General features: G+C 41.8%; 4 protein-coding genes across 4 annotated transcripts in view; all 4 read right to left on the bottom strand.

Moving 5' to 3' along the window:
• Positions 1-4731: 4731 nt before the first annotated feature.
• Positions 4732-5519, bottom strand: MELLADRAFT_93642 (uncharacterized protein; the record flags this gene model as incomplete). Its single annotated transcript, XM_007406019.1, has 3 exons — positions 4732-4818; positions 4868-5418; positions 5486-5519. 3 exons carry the CDS (start codon positions 5517-5519, stop codon positions 4732-4734), a joined length of 672 nt encoding a protein of 223 aa, XP_007406081.1.
• Positions 5520-9134: 3615 nt separating this feature from the next.
• MELLADRAFT_93641 (uncharacterized protein) lies at positions 9135-11339 on the bottom strand (the record flags this gene model as incomplete). The annotated part of the gene is made up of 9 exons (XM_007406018.1): positions 9135-9380; positions 9471-9549; positions 9626-9725; positions 9811-10000; positions 10078-10369; positions 10506-10559; positions 10762-10790; positions 10939-10973; positions 11069-11339. The coding sequence occupies 9 exons, from the start codon at positions 11337-11339 to the stop codon at positions 9135-9137; spliced, it is 1296 nt and encodes a 431-aa protein (XP_007406080.1).
• Positions 11340-13319: 1980 nt separating this feature from the next.
• MELLADRAFT_93640 (uncharacterized protein) lies at positions 13320-14748 on the bottom strand (the record flags this gene model as incomplete). The annotated part of the gene is made up of 6 exons (XM_007406017.1): positions 13320-13430; positions 13480-13569; positions 13661-14002; positions 14071-14172; positions 14240-14316; positions 14388-14748. 6 exons carry the CDS (start codon positions 14746-14748, stop codon positions 13320-13322), a joined length of 1083 nt encoding a protein of 360 aa, XP_007406079.1.
• A 1202-nt stretch (positions 14749-15950) lies between these two features.
• MELLADRAFT_103291 (uncharacterized protein) overlaps positions 15951-16900 on the bottom strand; it is a gene marked incomplete at both ends in the record, with an annotated part of 4328 nt that continues 3378 nt past the window's right edge. The window contains 4 exons of the mRNA XM_007406016.1: positions 15951-15968; positions 16045-16248; positions 16325-16329; positions 16636-16661. Of these exons, the coding sequence (XP_007406078.1) occupies positions 15951-15968; positions 16045-16248; positions 16325-16329; positions 16636-16661 (253 nt within the window). The remainder of the gene's footprint in view (positions 15969-16044; positions 16249-16324; positions 16330-16635; positions 16662-16900) is intronic.

Genomic DNA, 16900 nt, shown 5'->3' with positions numbered 1-16900 from the left:
AATAATGCAGTTGAACACATATTGCATGGGGAGTTGGAAGTAGGCATCCAGTATTCCCAGTGTCATTAATAAAAAAATATCATGCACCAGATACAAGTGACGTAAGGAGACAACAGGAAGTACGAGTTGTGATACCTCCATTTGAACCAGATAGTGAGAAAAAAATCTTGAAGGTGCTAAAAGATAAGAAAGTTAAAAATAAAGACAATGAAGACGTCACACTTTATCTTGTGAGATACAAGAACAAAGGAGCAGATTGGGACGAATGGCTCCCAGCAGATAAAGTACCTAATTCTAAGGTAACTCTTAGAGCATACCGGGCATCTAAGAGGGAGAATCAACAGCAGTAGAAGGAAACCTTCTCTGGTGGTGGGGAGTGTCAGCCCTGAGCCCTGATTACACGACCACGGGCTAACAGTTACATATGTAATATTATATTATTGTATAAATCCATAAGTACATCTCACGGCTCAGTGTCAAGAGCCACATAAACACATGTACGTAATGTATTAAATACGTAGCAAACCTAACCCAAGCGCCAACCACAAGTGAGACAAGAATCACACGCCAACCACAAGTTGACGCTTGACCTGTGAATATATAAACCCCCCTTCTTCCCTTGATTCATCCCCCATCTTTTCACACACCACAACATCAGAATCACATTATACTTGAAATCCTATTGAGAGGATCTTTGAGTACGTGATTAGTTGTGTAGTCTAAAAGACCATCTTTGAGCATTACGGGTTCCATTGCTGAACACCCTTGGTATTGATTTCTACGAGCCCTGGGCCATAAACGTCTCTAGAAATAAACCATAAAGCAGTAAAGCTTCCTCCCTCACCAGGAGTCTAAAGTAGCCTCAGGATCTTTGGTTTACCAAAGTGTAAAGCCTGCCCCTCGCAGTCTCACGAGGTTTTAGCGTATTTACGCGTAATAGCCCTTTCCTTCCCCTTTATTCCCTTAAACCCTCTTCTCAGAGGTCAACTAACTGTAGTCTTCACTTGGGTGTACCAATTGAAGACCAGTTTTCCCTTTACCTACGCATTTCTCAGTGAAGAGTACGCCTAACAGACGCGTACCCCTCACAAGTATACACCACAAAGACTTGGCCATATACTTTTTTGTACGGCCAATCACCATAGGCTGGATCTCACTTTGTGGTTTTAGTTGCAATATGAAAAAGAGAAAAAGAGAAGAGAAACTTTGCTTTTTTGTTCATCTAAAAAGCAAAGGTGAAAGAACTTGTGGACACTCAACACCTCAATAATGATCCCAAGTTTCTAATAATAATAGTAGTTGTTAAAAAATGAAAAGATATATCAATGTATATGTCTGTTTGAAAGAACAATAAAGCCATGATGGTAGAACAGAAGGTGCCCCTACAACAAATTTATAAATTCAATTTACAAATGCAAATCTTTCAATACAAAGCAGGATCAATATCTTCACGCTTCCTTTTTGAGAAATTTGCTTTGTCTTTCTTCCTATTGGATTTAGCCACTTGTACTTCTTTTGATTTTTCTTTTTCTTCTCGAGTAGATTTCCAGATTTTTGTACCCATATCAATACATTCCTCCCATTCGTCTACACTCCATGGTTTATAACTGATGTTTGCTATACTGCGATGAGATTCCGCTGAATATAGGGCACCTGAGTTGATCAGATATGCATTGAAAGCTTCATGTTGGATCTGATATGGAGATTTGACTGGAAGTTGCCCATCATGTTTCTTTGGACTCTTCCGGGGTTTACACTTGGCAAGATTGCAATTATGTTGAACATTCAAGACACATTTGATGTTCTGTGGAGGAATTATGTTGTTTTTCAGCTTTCAAAATTGATTAAAACTTTGATTTAGAGATATCTACCTTGATTGATATCCACAGGTCTTCTTGAGAAATACTTAGGCCGCGAAATCCATAGAATTCATCAATATTATCAGAGACTTCACAGACCTTGATCTTAGCTAAGTACTCAGAATCTTTTGAGCCTTTACCCTCCCAGAAACTCTCTACATGTCCAACTCGCGGTGAGTTGTTTGACTTGAGATCCATGAGAACAAAGTTTTGTAAATGCACTCGCTGTTTTGATGCAAGGATGGCTTCCTTCCTTGGCAACCAAACATGTTTGGGAAATCCCTTCTTCAGCTCGCTTGGAGTTGACGCAGAAACAGTTGTTGTACCTACATACATTAGGTCAGTCATCAGACATTTGATTTACATGCTCTCAAAGAAAATATATAATCATACCTTTCATTGAAAAAGTTCCTTCTGAATTCCAATCCTTGTTATAAGCAAAACGTTTCTGAACCCATTTGTTTTGTGAGAACAACTCAATCAATTTCTTCCCTCCACGTGCTCGACAGTGATATTTATGATCCCAGACTGATCCTCCTGAAAAGAGTAGACGAAGCAAGCGGGCATAAATGAAGATTGTAGCAATATGAAGGCCTGGATTGTGTCGATTTGTGTGAATTGAAGCAATTTGCAGTATACCATTGAAACTTTCAAATTTTTGAGTTGCAACTAAAGAGAGTGGGCCAAAACGGTCAATTGATTGAACAAGATGAACCAGCATATGAAACTTGGGTTTGTTTGTCCACTGTGATGTCCATCGGATGAGGTGACCAAGGAATATGTTGACTAATTTCTTCAGATTCGTCAAGTAGGTGCGCATGTGAGTGATTTCAGTTTGAAAAATATAAGAGCCTAAATGAACCAATGCAGTCCACATCCTTTGTCTTTCATATGAGAAATGAGGATAAAGTACAAAAGGTACTGATTGTAATATTGTTTGGAAATCTTTACCGACTAAACTTTGATAATAACTTGTCAGAGTTCTTGGTTGAATTGGTGGAACATTCAAGCCGGACGTATCAAATGATTTCCATCGTGCCAAAACCAAAGGTAATGCTGAATCCGGGAGATTATCCATTGCATCTTTGAAAAGATATTTAACAACTCCAAGTAAGGCCACATGAAGAACTTCTACCGGTGTATCTAGATGACCATCAAAACCTAATATAATCAAGTCAATTGTTTGCTCAAAACCCCACCGTAGTTGTAGAACATACCCTCCAAGTGTAAAAAAGGATTGAACAGTCGATCTCCAAATTGTTTGTTGAGATCTTCAAACATCTTATGCACCTCCTCTTTTGAGTACTCGTGATCTTTATGAAGTTCATGAAACTGTTCCACAAATTGAGTATTTGTAGTATCTTTGACACCATATTCTTTAGATTTCCTACGGAACTCAGTATGCTTCTTCGGATTTTGAAGTAATTCCCAGAGTTCGTAAGTTTGTGACTTTGTAGTTGCCCATTCACGAGGCTTAGGACCTCCCTATATATCACCACAAGAAGATTGAAGGAATAATTTTGTCATTACATTGGATTGAAGAAAAGGAATCTTAATTAAATAACACACCTCATCCTGATGAAGACCCACAAATGCTCGAGTGTATTTCGAATCTTGTTTTGCATTCAGCTTTTCCACACCAAGTGTACATATCCGACAGGGGTTTAAAGTTACTGATGGGTTTGTCGTATTTGTGATTTCCGCATGCATGGGAGAATCTCCAAGATGACACAAAGGAACAACCATTACAAGAACCTCCTCCTTTAGACCTTCATCGTAAGTAATAAATCCGTCTTTTCCCAGCATGCTATTCAAAGGTTGAAGGTCAGTCTCGACGTCACTCAAAGTATTGATCATTGAAAACTTTACTTTAATTCGTCCACTATGTTCTCGCCAAGCTCAAGAGCACTTGCTTTGTTGGATGTTGCAAGAAAGTGGATGTTATACTCTTGATTTGTCATTCCAGGAGGTAATCCAGTAAGAGTAAAATAGTAACTCATATGTTTATTCCATTTTTTTGACACATTACCAGAAGTATCATCAGAATATAGTGTGATTGGTACATGTCGAATCACTTTCCCATATGCCTTGGTTTGCCATGGATTTGGAAGAAGTATCTCGCGATATCCGTCTTCGTGTTGCTCTATTAAAATATGTACAGTTGATTAATTTGATTTATCAATGGAGTATACAAAATTAAATAACTCACGATACATTACTCCACCATATCTTCCCTTAAGGGGGATACCCTTGCTATCCTTTGACTCTACAAACGTGGCAGTAATAGTATCCATATCAACCGTAATCAAGAAAGGAGAATCAAAATCTTTATCCGCGTTCACAATGATCTTGATACCGGAGGGATTTTCTCGCTGAGAGATGATTGATGCCTTCAAACATTTTGCATAGACTGTGCCGGATTGTTGGAAGAAAAAGATAGGAACAATCCACTCTCCTGAATCTCGACAGATTGGCTCGTAGAGGAAGAAGTGTCTGTTTCTCGAGGTAATCATTTGGAGTCTCTGATTGTGTGAAAACTCTTCACGCCACTTCTTAGACTGAGACAATCGGTTGACTGGTTTATTGGGATCGTATTCTGGGATGAAAGTCAAGTGCTCAATCACAACAGGATTTGCAAGCTCCTGTTACAAACAACATTGTCAATAATTCTGTAATGTTTGTTGTTGTAGAATAAGAGACATACTGTACCTGAGCCACAATATCTTTGATACTCAATCCATAGCATGGGTTTTGGAGGGGACTCTCCCACTCCTTAACATTAAATCCAAACCGCGCACACATCCTTTTTCGCAATCGTCCTAGAGTCTTGTACGCTGGTAAAGAGATGTCGAAGAGGCCAAACAACATCCGATTATGCTCGTACTGGCTCTCTGATGCCAGGTTGCGGCCAGATCCTAGAGATAATAATCCCACAACCTGCTAGTGAATGGGATTCAAACTCAGTCATTGATCAAACTAAATGTATATAACAGAATTGAGACACACACCTCCTTTGTGAAAGGATACCAGTCTGTATCAATTCGAGGTGTCTTTTGTGTTGTATCTTCTTCCAATTCTACATCATCTATATCTGAACTACTCATTCCATCTGAATTAGAGCCAGTCGAGCTTTGGTCCTGATCTTCATTCAGCTTGTTGAACAGAAGTGCCTCCCAGTCGACGTTGGCAAGCTCAACAGGTGGTTGAATGTTATCAGAGCTATCAGAAATTTCGGATTCAGAGTCACTGTAATTTCCGGTCAGAAGCTGCATAAGAGCCTCAGTAAAACCAAGATCTTCAGACAGTGATCTGTCATCAATGATAATAGCTTTGTCTTGTTCTTCATCTGCTGATGCTTCCTTGTCAGAAGAATCCATGTTGTTGTTCTGAAGAAAGGATCCAAGATGCTGTTGATTATTTGAATCAATAGCCTCTTGAGAAGCTACCATAGCTTTGTGACTTGGTAATTCCTTGTGATCTTTAATAGCATTCATAGCTCTACCCTTACATAATGTACAACGATATTTAAATCCTTTTCCAAAGCGGAATCTTTCAAAATCTACATAGGAAATCATGTTAGAAACAATATCATGTGGCGATTATGAAAAGTGAATGGAAATGCTCACAAGTATCTACAACAGTCACATCTGCTGAATCCATCTTATGTGCAGATGATGTGTTTGCTAAGCCGATTTGAACAGCTGAAATCCGTAATGGGATTGAGGAATGAAGAAATTGGATTGCAGCGGTTCAAATGAAGGCAATCATATTCAAGAGCACAAGAGCCAAATTGACAATTTTTTAAAAAAGCCGATCGTTTTTAAGAGCACAAGAGGCGATGTCGAGGGATTCAAGATGATCCGGAGAGATTCGAGACCATTAGATGAATTTCAATTACAGAAGAGCCGATTCAATTTGATCCAAGAAAACAAGAGGTGGTAGGAGAAGATTCAAGACAAAATAGTGAGAGCAGAAGACAAGATTCAACCAATAATACAGCTGAGAAAGAAAGACCAGAGGGAATGACTTACCGGTCGTTGATCGAAGTGTTACGGTGGAAAGAGGAAATCGCCACCTGTATGGCTGAGCGATATCACCGGGATGGCTACGGGATAGCGTCTCGGCGTCTGGCTGCTTATCAATCGTGGTGCTATGCAGATACCCGGTGCTCCAACTCCTTATGGATATCGGAGTTCAGACGCCTAGTATTTGTCCACAGTGCGCACTGGGGATGCCTGCTCGATCGGGCATCCCTAGGTGATTGAAGCATAGGGTGCTGGCATGACATCCTAGCACGGACGGCCGCTACGCATCTACAGGGTGCGTTGCGGATAAATCCGCACGTGGATGTAATGTCGGCGCCCCTGGAATGGACATCAGCTCGCGCCCCCAAACTCAGACACGCCCGACGCCCTGACGCAAAAAGCTGTCTTGGTGGTGTACACGGAGAATCATCACATGTAAGAAGCATACACCACAAAGACACGCCGATGTCCCAGGGACGACCGGTTTTTGTTGCAGGGGGAGGGACGTCCTGACGAAACTGATCCAAGGAGCCCGGATCAGAACCGCAATTTGGGACGTCCCCCAGGCTTCCGAAAGTGCTCCTATCTACTCTACACAGGGAGTCCTCAAGGCGTCTGTACGGGATGAGCTGAGAGCTTCGCATCTGAGTGGCCTGTCAGGGCACTCTGCAGTTGTCATGAGGATGACTTACTCAACTCCAGGACCGATTGTATGTGACGCTTTAAACATAGGCATGGGCTTCTCATTTGTCTCACACACCTGCTATCAGACCCAGGGGACAGCTTCAAGGACTAATTTTGTAAGACAAAAGTATGATGCATTTCAGTGCTGTTGAAGGATACAATGATGGAGACTCTATAGTTGAAACGATATGTGTATAAAGAGTTTGACAAAAAAACAGCTCTGCCAAACAAAATTTGAAAGCCATGATCGATCTCAACCTATTTCAATGATAGGTTCATGGAAGGTGGGAGCAATCAAATCAATCCAAAGTGTACAAAAGGGACTTTACTGATAGCCGATTAAATTGAGATATCAAACGGTTCCGAAATGTGTAGTGGTGAGCCGGTCACAATATCAGACCTTCTCTGAACCTCATCCAATCACTTGGGTTTGTACATCAGGCTGATCGCGATCCTGAAGACGACTATGGGTTCAGCTCGATTCAAGGTGTTTCTGATTGGTCATGGTTGCTCGATTGATTCTAGAACAAGTAACCGACCATTTGGTCATTGCCTCAGACTCAAGCTCAAGTAACCATCAGACCCAAAGACATCATTACCTAATCAAACATAAATGTGACATTAACATGAGTGTTAGCATAGTTCACAAGTAGGAGAGAGAAGGTAGCGTTGGTCAAAGCTCACTTACCGGTTAACTTGGTTCTCCGGGCCCAAGACACCCAGATACAATTGAAGTCAAAGCAGGTATGGTTCGATTAGAATAGATCTTAAGTGGATGGAATGATGGAGATAAAGAGAAGACAGAAAGTATTTGACTTACAAATTCTGATGGATAGGTTATGACAAGCAAGCAGACGAGTGCCTTGAATGCCGAGTTGAGAGTCAGTATGAAAGAGTTGTAACTATTGGAAGCCTCTTGCAGACTTGTAATTTGAACAATATAGTCTGAGCGTGATCTGGTCTGAGGGAGGGATCTAGAGGAGAGGAGTTCAGAACGGGTAGTGTGTAACTTATAAATCAAGTTGAGTTTAGTGGTGATGATGGGATTTGAGGAAAGTAAGGTCGGATGAGACTTTGTGAGATGAGGAAGGTGAAGAGGACTTGTGAATTCCAAAGGGGTTTTCCCTTCTTCCTCCGATTTTTCCCGACAAATTTGTTTCTAGAAGTTTCCTTCATTAAGTGGTCAGTGTACAGACCTTATGAACTTTATCGCTTGGAAATATCCTCAGGGCTTGGAGAAGGGGGGCCTTTGGCGATGCCAAGTTCAACGACAACCTGATGCACGCCTGACGGAACCGGCCAAATATCATGATCTCAGGTCTTGCGAGGACATCCAGGCTTGGCTCTGAAGACAGCTTCGGTAGGAATGTCCAGGTCAGGCTGAGAGCTGGGGGGATCATCAAGTGTCCCAGATCCGAGAGCCATCACAACATCCTCAGAGTGTGGAAAAGACGTCGGCGCCCAAGGACGCCCAAAAGATACCCTGACTGGGGACGCGGAGTTGAGCATCCGGTCTCGGACGGCTCGGACGTCGTTCTGTCCAAATGTGTCTTTGTGGTGTATCAATCATTATACTGAGGGTTCAATCAAAAATACATCACATTCCACTCACTGCAGCTTGCACTCTAGAGCCTGTGGACTCGGCAGAGTCACTTTGAAAAATACCAGGCATGTTTATGAGCAAGTTCACAATACATTGCACACTGCAAGTATGGTGTTTCTGAGTACTTACAAAACAAATCAGCTTCCAGATTAGACCATTTCAGAGCTTCTAAAAGTTTATATTGTAATAACAGTACTCAAACTCATCAAAGTAATGAATTATAAACATCTTAAATCATCTTGATGATTTTTCTCCCTACAGGATTTAACTTGAATTTAATATTTGTGTAAGAAAAAACTGTCTTATTATTTACTTTGTACATCAGATCAAGCTCTCAAATTTATACATCAAACACATAAAGCTGTGGATATGGTCAAGTGTGAGCGAAACTTTACCAGAACTCAAAAAGAAGCTACATTTTCCATTAAAAAATGTAACTTTGAGGTGATGTATTACACTTGTCAAAACAGATGAAGACAATCTGCTATGCACTTGATGTGTACCAGTCATGAAATGGATGCAAAATGTGACAAAGAAAAACTTCCATAGGTGAAGAAAAAAATGCGCTTTAAATTTTGATGACCTCGGAGCCCCAATTAGTAGGTTACCGTCTACCATCTGATGAACAATGCATTGAGGAGGTAGTTTGGCAAACAAGAAGAGATGGAGGAATGAGAATTTCAGGAAGACCAATTACTCATAGCTCAAGTAAGGAGTGTTGATCAGTGTCTTGTTCAAAGAATTTGAAGGTGATTAGCCCAAGGATCGCATTTAGATCATTCAAAACAAATCGTTAGAATGAAGATAATATGTATGATGCATTTTTGCTTTCAATTTACAACATGAAGATTTCGAATTGATGTTTTAAAAAGGTTAAAAGATAATAGAAAATAGATATATACTGAAAAAATTGGAGTCTGACTTGGAATTCTTAGATAGGTTACAATCTTCGAGATCAGCTTTTTACTTGGGGCCCTTTTCAGTCTCGATATGTAAGCTCAATTCTGAGGGAATGATTGTATTTTTTGAGCTGACATCGCTGTCCTCAACAAATCCTGAGATTTTTTGTATTTGATGTAGTTCTTCACTAAAGAAATCGTCGTCAGTCTCGACGATGAACCGTGCGGGCGTCACTTCCTCCTCGTAACCACACTTCTCCATTGATGTTGAGCTTGATTGAGTCGTGTCTCTTTCTGACAACATTCTCCACTGATAAGATTGATGAGGTCACAGTCAACATTGTGTCAATTCTTTTAGGAAAAACAAGATATGGGAAACATGAATGGATAAAGTGCCTACACTCTGTATTAACATTGCCACTGATATAAAACAGGAGCCAACTAATGTGATCCAGTTTCCGACGATGCGCCATTTAGGACTTGTAAAAGGAGTCAGATGTTTATGAAACTTATGATTAGTATCACTTCGAGACAGCATTCTTTTGCAAGACTTACTCAGTCACGGTTCGTTCAGTTTTGATGGCGATGACTATTCCAACAATTCCGTCTGATAGCAAGCACACCGTCATAACGGAACAATGTCCAACAAGGTAGACTGAGATTTCGAGATGGTATAGAAGTTAGTCTTTCACTCCACTCGAGCTCGAAACTGTGAGGAGACTTATGGAGATTTTACGCACCGTATTCGTCATTTAATCGCTTTATTGCCGGCTGAGCTTTTAGCTTTATAGAATCGAAGCTCATATCCAATGCACCTGGTGTTTCAACGTGATATTCCCAAGTGCGTGTGAAGTGTGAGACGGTCCCCCCAGCGACGTTCATGCAGTGCTTCAAGAGCTTGATCAAAACAGCTGCAGCAAAAGCGTAAAACTGGATACCAAGCGGAGATATCAATATCCTTGTAGGTGGTCTCAGAGGAGTGATGGATGATGATTTGAGCTGCTTACACCTGCAAGAACCAGTCCAATGAGTGACCAACAAACTGCTGCCCATCGTGCGATGACAACAAATTTATCACATGTGTGTAAATAAGCAGTGAGTCTAGATAGAACCAAAGTACTAGCGCTTGTCTCAACTCCGACGGAAGTCGTCCAATTTTTTGATCCTGCTAAAGCTGCGGAGGCAAACTCGAGATATGCTTGATTTTGATTTTTTGTGCTGATGAACAAAAGTAGAGCCCAAACAGCTGTCTGAATAGTAACAAGTACTGGGATTGTAAAAAACAACACGTTGAGAAACCTCGGCCGAATGAATGACTGAAGCTGCGAGCCTGCGAGGCGTGGAGAACAAATGCTATGGAAACAAATAGGTTGATGAAACCGTTTAATCCTTGGTCTACATACCACAGTGTTTGGAAGATGGTCTCAACACTCACGAGGTGTACAAAGAGCTGAAAGCGGTGACGTGAAATCCATAATATCCTGGAAGCCTGTGGAGAAACAGCAGCAGAGGATCAGGATTGGTTGTTGGATGTCCAAAAAGACACAGGTGTCCGGACTGATGAATAGTTTTCCATGGGAGAGGGAAACGTGTTATACCAGCTCAACTCCAGCCTATGGATCCAGTGAAGATTTACATGAGCTTATATTCAATTCATCTCCACTTCAACATGACCAAAAAAGGAAACTTACCAGACATACATATATATCCTCCGTGCAAACTCAGGAGATTTCAGACTTTGAAAGTTCAAAAATATATAAGTCTCGAAAAATATGGAAGTGACGAGTTGAGATATAATTGTGATCTGTGAATGAATTGGACATATTGAGAACGAGGATCTTGTTTCAGGATCAACACAAAAGACTGACCAATCCACTATTATAGATGTAGTACGGCGTGTTGCCTGTTATCATATCAAAGGAAAACAAAGTTTATTGATCAGCCCACCGAGTAGAAGTGAAAGTGATCGCGACAAAAAACAATCGTAAGGGCACTCACTGGAAGGTAAGTGGTGCTTTTTGTAGAGCCAGAAATGGCGCTTTCGAGCATCCTGGCCACGAGTTACCGGAATGATGAGAAGGCAAAAGCAAATCACGATAACCGCAAAGTAAACGGCTGCAAAGCCAATGAGTATCCCGAACAAGCTGTCGGGAACTTTTGGATATGCGAGTTCATCAACGGTTCGGAGCAAGTATCGAAATGGGTCTTTCCCAGTCCCAGCGCGTTGAACAACCTCTTTCCAGTTTGGTGGTATAGCAGTGGAAATCATCTCTTCGAGCTTTCAACGATGATCAAATAATGAATGTTACTGATACAGACAGGTCACTGAAGGGGATGGTATGAAGCTTTAAACAGTTGAGTGAGAAATAATTGATAGGTGAGCCGGAATTTGATCAGTGGCTATTATGACTATCTCAGTTCAATGATAGGACCAGCGACGATTGATTGGAGAGAAACGGGATTATAGAGGCACAGGTTCGCTTATCCGCAGACACGCCCGCTTTTAACTTACGAAGCAGATCCTTGCAATACATCCCCTCCCTCTCCACGCCAGGCCCATAGAGGTCGATCTGATGAAATTCCAGAAGAATGGCAAAAGATAGTCGATGAAGGCGACGCGCCAATGGAAGCGACCCAATCAAAGAGCCGGAAGTGGATGTTTTGACACACACTTCAAGCCTCAGCGGCCTTGGAAAGACTAGGTCTAACTGATGCTACACCACGGGGTAATCCATACCGTCGTTCGGCGGCCATGGAATACCGCCGTACGGCGAGATTTGCTTGGTGGTGGACGCTCGCCGCCAGATGGTCAGTGGCGCGGCGGTCGAACGGCGAGATCGCCTTACCGCCGTTAGACAAGCCATCCGGCGGCCTACAGACCGTTTCCGAGGAGATGTTTCCGACGAAGTTTATGTGCCGATCATTGGGGAGCTGATCGAGAGAACCTCTTCGTTCCCTCCCATAGCCACGCCATCCACCCCTGGTGGGTTAAGGCATCGATGTTGAGGAAGATGTGGAGGAGCTCCCAGACCAAAGAATGGATTCTGGGAGCTCTCCCGCTGTCAGAATAAAAAAGGGAAAGTGACAACCACGTCTATGGAGGCAATTGTGAAAACCGGACCTTAACTTCACAGCCTCCGGTTTCACATTCCTTGAAGACATTTCCTCTTACCGTCTTCTGCTCGCCAAAAGACTGGTCAACCTCTCGCCAGGCCCACCAGACGGCCTACCAGCCAAAATCTGGCCAAAATCCCAGCTTTTGACCGGAAATCAGCTGGTATAGCCGTACCAGCCAAAATCTGGTCGAACGCTGGGATTTCGGCGAGCGTTCGGCCAGATTTCGACACGACCAACTTTTTGCTGGTATTCCAACGAAAAGTTACCCCGTGGTGTAGTCAAGGGGATTCTGATGTAGTAAAAGCGCACTCTAATCAGCGTCATGAAAACTTTATCAGACTTATCCTTCATCGGAAAATGGCGTTCGTTAAAGCATCGTCTAACTACAGTACAACTTGAGAGTTTTCTCAGGATACCCCAATTGGGTTAGTAACCCCTTCATCAGGTGTACCTTAACAAACCCCCGACGCCTCGCCGAACGGCGCGACCTCTTGGCGAAGTATGTACAGCATACCTTCCGATGTTCGGAAGGTGGTACGACTCGACCTTGGCCCGTTGACCCAAAGGAGGAATCGATCTATTCAAGCGCGATTCTACATGTACATATGTACTCCAATTCCTTGGACTGGGTTGCTTCTGGTTGCTTTAACTCCACATCACTGTACCAGGGAAGACCAGAGATCCCCGACTTCCATTGTAGTCCTTCAGACTGAATATATGTCGGATATAATTCTGGAATCTGGATGCACCCAAGACGTGAATCAGACCTTGGGAGCGGTATCCACAAGGTTTAAGCTGTGCGACAGGGTGAAAACACTTGCCTATAAACATTTTATGGATGGAAAACCGATGGAGTGAATGTCATGAAGACTTGATCCGAGAGAAAACTCTGCCAGCGGATTGGAGTTTCAAAATGTAACCGGTCTGTTTGCACCTTTTGAAAGTTTTAAATGCCGATTGCCAATTCCACATAATTATCGCTTTAAAAGGGTAGAACGTAGCCATGTTCTCTAGATTCACGGTTGCTAAGTGTAGAAGAAACAACAATGCGCTGGGACCTGTCCCATGTTTTCAAAACATATAAAGGTGATATAGACTCAAGAAACCACGTCAACAGTACACTAACGTACTCTTAGGCGGTTATCGTACAGAAAAGCCAAGTGACTCCATAAGGAGAGAGAAAGACCACATAAGAAGATTGATGAAAGATTGGTGCATCAATCACGCCTGTCTGTGAAAGAAACTTGATATATTGCAGATTATGGGTATTTATGTCAGTCCAATGATCAGACCTGTGCCGATTTGGCCTTGATTTGATCATCATATTGCTCCTTTTCTTGTTTATAAAGTTCTCTTAGTCTTGTAGCCTCATCAAGATATGTCTAAATAACGTGAACCCATACGAGGCGAATCAAAAACGCGCATCATATAGCAAGTCAAGATCTTGATCAAAGTTGAAATGAATTTGCTCACTTGCTTAACTTCGTCCTTCATTTCGCGCCAATAAGCTGCGTAAACTTTCGATTCCTCAGTGATAGAGGTCGTAGGGGTATTTGAAAGGCCTAGGAATTCTCCAAATTTTGTTGGATTAGCTCTTATGTCGGCGCAGAAGAGCATAAAGCCATTCAATGGGCGCTTAGGAGCGTTGGGATCCAGTTTTGGTATCCCCCGTCTGGCAGTCGAACGACCCAGCGCTCGCCGACGACGAATGTATTCGTTTTGGTTCACGTAATCCTGTGGAGTAAGTGAATCTAGAAATTGACGCATCTCTGCTTCGTACGCTTGACGACGTTTATCTAGATCTTCTTGGTATGACTGAAGCAGGTCATATCAACATCTTAATCAACTATTTGATATCAAGTACGAAGGAAATTTAGCCATACTTTTCTTTCTTCTTCACTCAGTGATCGATATTTCTCTCCAGCCAGACGAAAGCAGTCCCGCATGGCCATCGACGTAATAGATCCCGTGGCTGATTTTTGTTCCTTTTAGATAATAGTCATCTCAGATCCAGGGACAATTGCTCAAATTTTTAAACGAAAAAAGGCTAACCGCGACAACGCTCTCAATGACGAGTTGCATGATACTCCATGGCCGCTTGGGAGGTATGAGACGTTTCGGTTTTGGTTCTGTACGTCAATTTCCATCGTATTTATCAGTGACCATAAGCCTTCGAGAGTCTTTTCATATTGAAGCGTACTGCTCGCGAGCTTGAACTTGACGTCTTGTTCATTGCTCTGTGAATGAGACTTTGTTGAAAATTCTTCAGGCGTTGTACGGGTTCGCGAGGCGGCTTTAGCACGAATGGATGCAGAAGTTGTCAAAGAGCAACAGCCTGTGGTGAGTTGTGAGGGCAAAGAGCGAAAAGTCGAAGTGAACACCAGTTTTCGATGAGCCATTCTGAAGGGAGTCATTGCAGACATGTTGAGGATGGCGAGTGCAACTGATCGAGATGTTTGAGCCCCGCGAGTACAAGCAACTTCGAGAGTTGAGTGAGTCGACCGTCGGACCATTTTACGTCTATACACCCCGGCCACGCGCTTCAGTACGGCCCGTGACATATGGTGGACCGTGGAACAATCTAACAATGGCTCTGCAAGAAGTTCTCACGATCATGATATTTGAAGGGGATTAAGATCGCAGCTTATAGCGTCAGGCAGAACTATGCAGAATTTTTGTGCAGCAAGATTTAGCCTATTGATGTACTTACATACAAGCTAAAAATTGGTCTGCGATGTGGATTTAGACAAAGTGATGTTGGGAACTTGCTGCGACTTGTTCATGGCCAGCAACAAGATTCTATCTGGCCTTTGCTGTTCAAAAAACTGCTCAGAAAACTCCTTCCAGAATCGTGATTCACTCTTTCACGACAGAATGCATGAGATATGGATATGCAGCTTTCATCTTTTTCCCATGTGCTTTTGACTTGTGCGAATATTTTTTGAATATATCACATAAGCTAAAATTATCATCGAGTCACTGCGTTCAAGGATGGAGGAAAGATATGGGATTGCAAGATATGGCTGGACAAATCAATGGCCGGCCAGCTGAGCCACAAGTCTTGAGACCCAGGTGACCACTTGATTTCGCGATTACAATTGCACTGATGTCAATCCTCCTTTGCATTTTTGATATATTCATTTAACTCTCTGCAAACGTGACAAAAACTCTACCCTCTTCCGCATTGCGTTCATGTAAATTTACCCTCCTAGCCTTCCAATATCCTCTATAGGACATATGAAAGATCCTTCACACAAATTAACTACTTTTCATCTGAACATTCACACAACTCTGGAGAGATATGCCTTTACTGATGGGACCGAATTCGGGAACCTGATAAGACAGTAAAGTCATGCCTACCATTTGGTGGAACATCAGTTGTCAATCAGGATATCAATGGCTGATGACAGAACGGAAAAGGATTCCGTATAATCCTCAAAAAACATAGAAAACTATCTTGGATTGATCTTTCCTCGTCAATAATATGAAGAAAAGGAAGTTATTGCTCAGGCGGTGCCCAGTTCCAAAAGTATCCATTTATCTTGATCATTATCATTTTTTCATTTTGATCAACTAGGTACGCTATCAATCATAATATTGTAATGTATCCGATGGATTGACAATTTAGCCTACCGTCATATACGCAAGAATATTTAGCTGCATTTCCCGCATACATCTGTGTGATAAGTGGATAATCTTTCTACATGTATATATTTATAATTTATTTTTCATCTATGATACAAGTACATCACTAAACTCCTTCTCATTCGGTTGGATCTTTCTAAAAAAAGGAATAAATATAAAGAAATGTCAAAAACATGATTGATGTTGATACATAATCACTTGTTATGGCTTACTTTTGAAGGGAATCGTGTTCTCCAATCTTTCAGGATAGATTGCTGTAATTCTACCTCCCGACGTGCGATAGATTCAAATAATGGAGAATTGAAAGTAGTAGCAGAAGATGAACAAAGTGATACATCATCATCATTGATGCCCTTCTGACTTGAATTCCACCATTCATTATGCACTTGGTTTTGTCCCGCTACTTTATTTGTGGGCTAGAGTATAAATTTAAAAAGTCAGAAGTTGGAAATTGAAACTATAAATGATTGACGAAGAACATCAGGCACTTACGGTATCTAATGAGAACTTCGACAGTCGCTGTTGAGCTTCTATCAGCTCAAGTGCTGTCTTGCTCACAGGCAATTCCGTTTGAGAAATGAGATCAAGTAAAAACTTACGATGATACTCAAGGAACAGCGCTAGTCAGAAAAGCGCAGTGTTTGGGATAAAAAATCCTAGGCTGAAATGCCTAGGGTAAATTTTTGCCATGACCATGATAACAACAACACCCTACGGGGTGGCTAGCGGACACATAACAGAGAAAATGATAACATAGAGAAAAATGGTGAAAAAAGCTAAATCTGGCTAATAATAATACTGACGCTTTGACATAAACCAACGTAACCATCTGAACAATAAGAAGAAAAAATAAAAGAAATGTTTAACAAAACCACAATATAAAAGGAAATCATAACACCTGAACTACAACAGGAATACGTAAGAAGAAAGCAGACGCTACATAATTTTTAAATAGAAACCCGCAAAACATAAATAAACAGCTTGAAAAAAGAAAAATAAAGAAAGAAAAAAGAAAGAGGAAAGAGAAGAAAAAAGGGAAACCCGGGTGGGTGGGACGCGAAAGAATAC

Source organism: Melampsora larici-populina, assembly GCF_000204055.1.
Source record: "Melampsora larici-populina 98AG31 unplaced genomic scaffold MELLAscaffold_5, whole genome shotgun sequence".
NCBI lineage: Eukaryota > Fungi > Basidiomycota > Pucciniomycetes > Pucciniales > Melampsoraceae > Melampsora > Melampsora laricis-populina.
The sequence above is the reverse complement of the archived record's forward strand: the minus strand, read 5'-3'. Positions and strand labels throughout refer to the sequence as shown.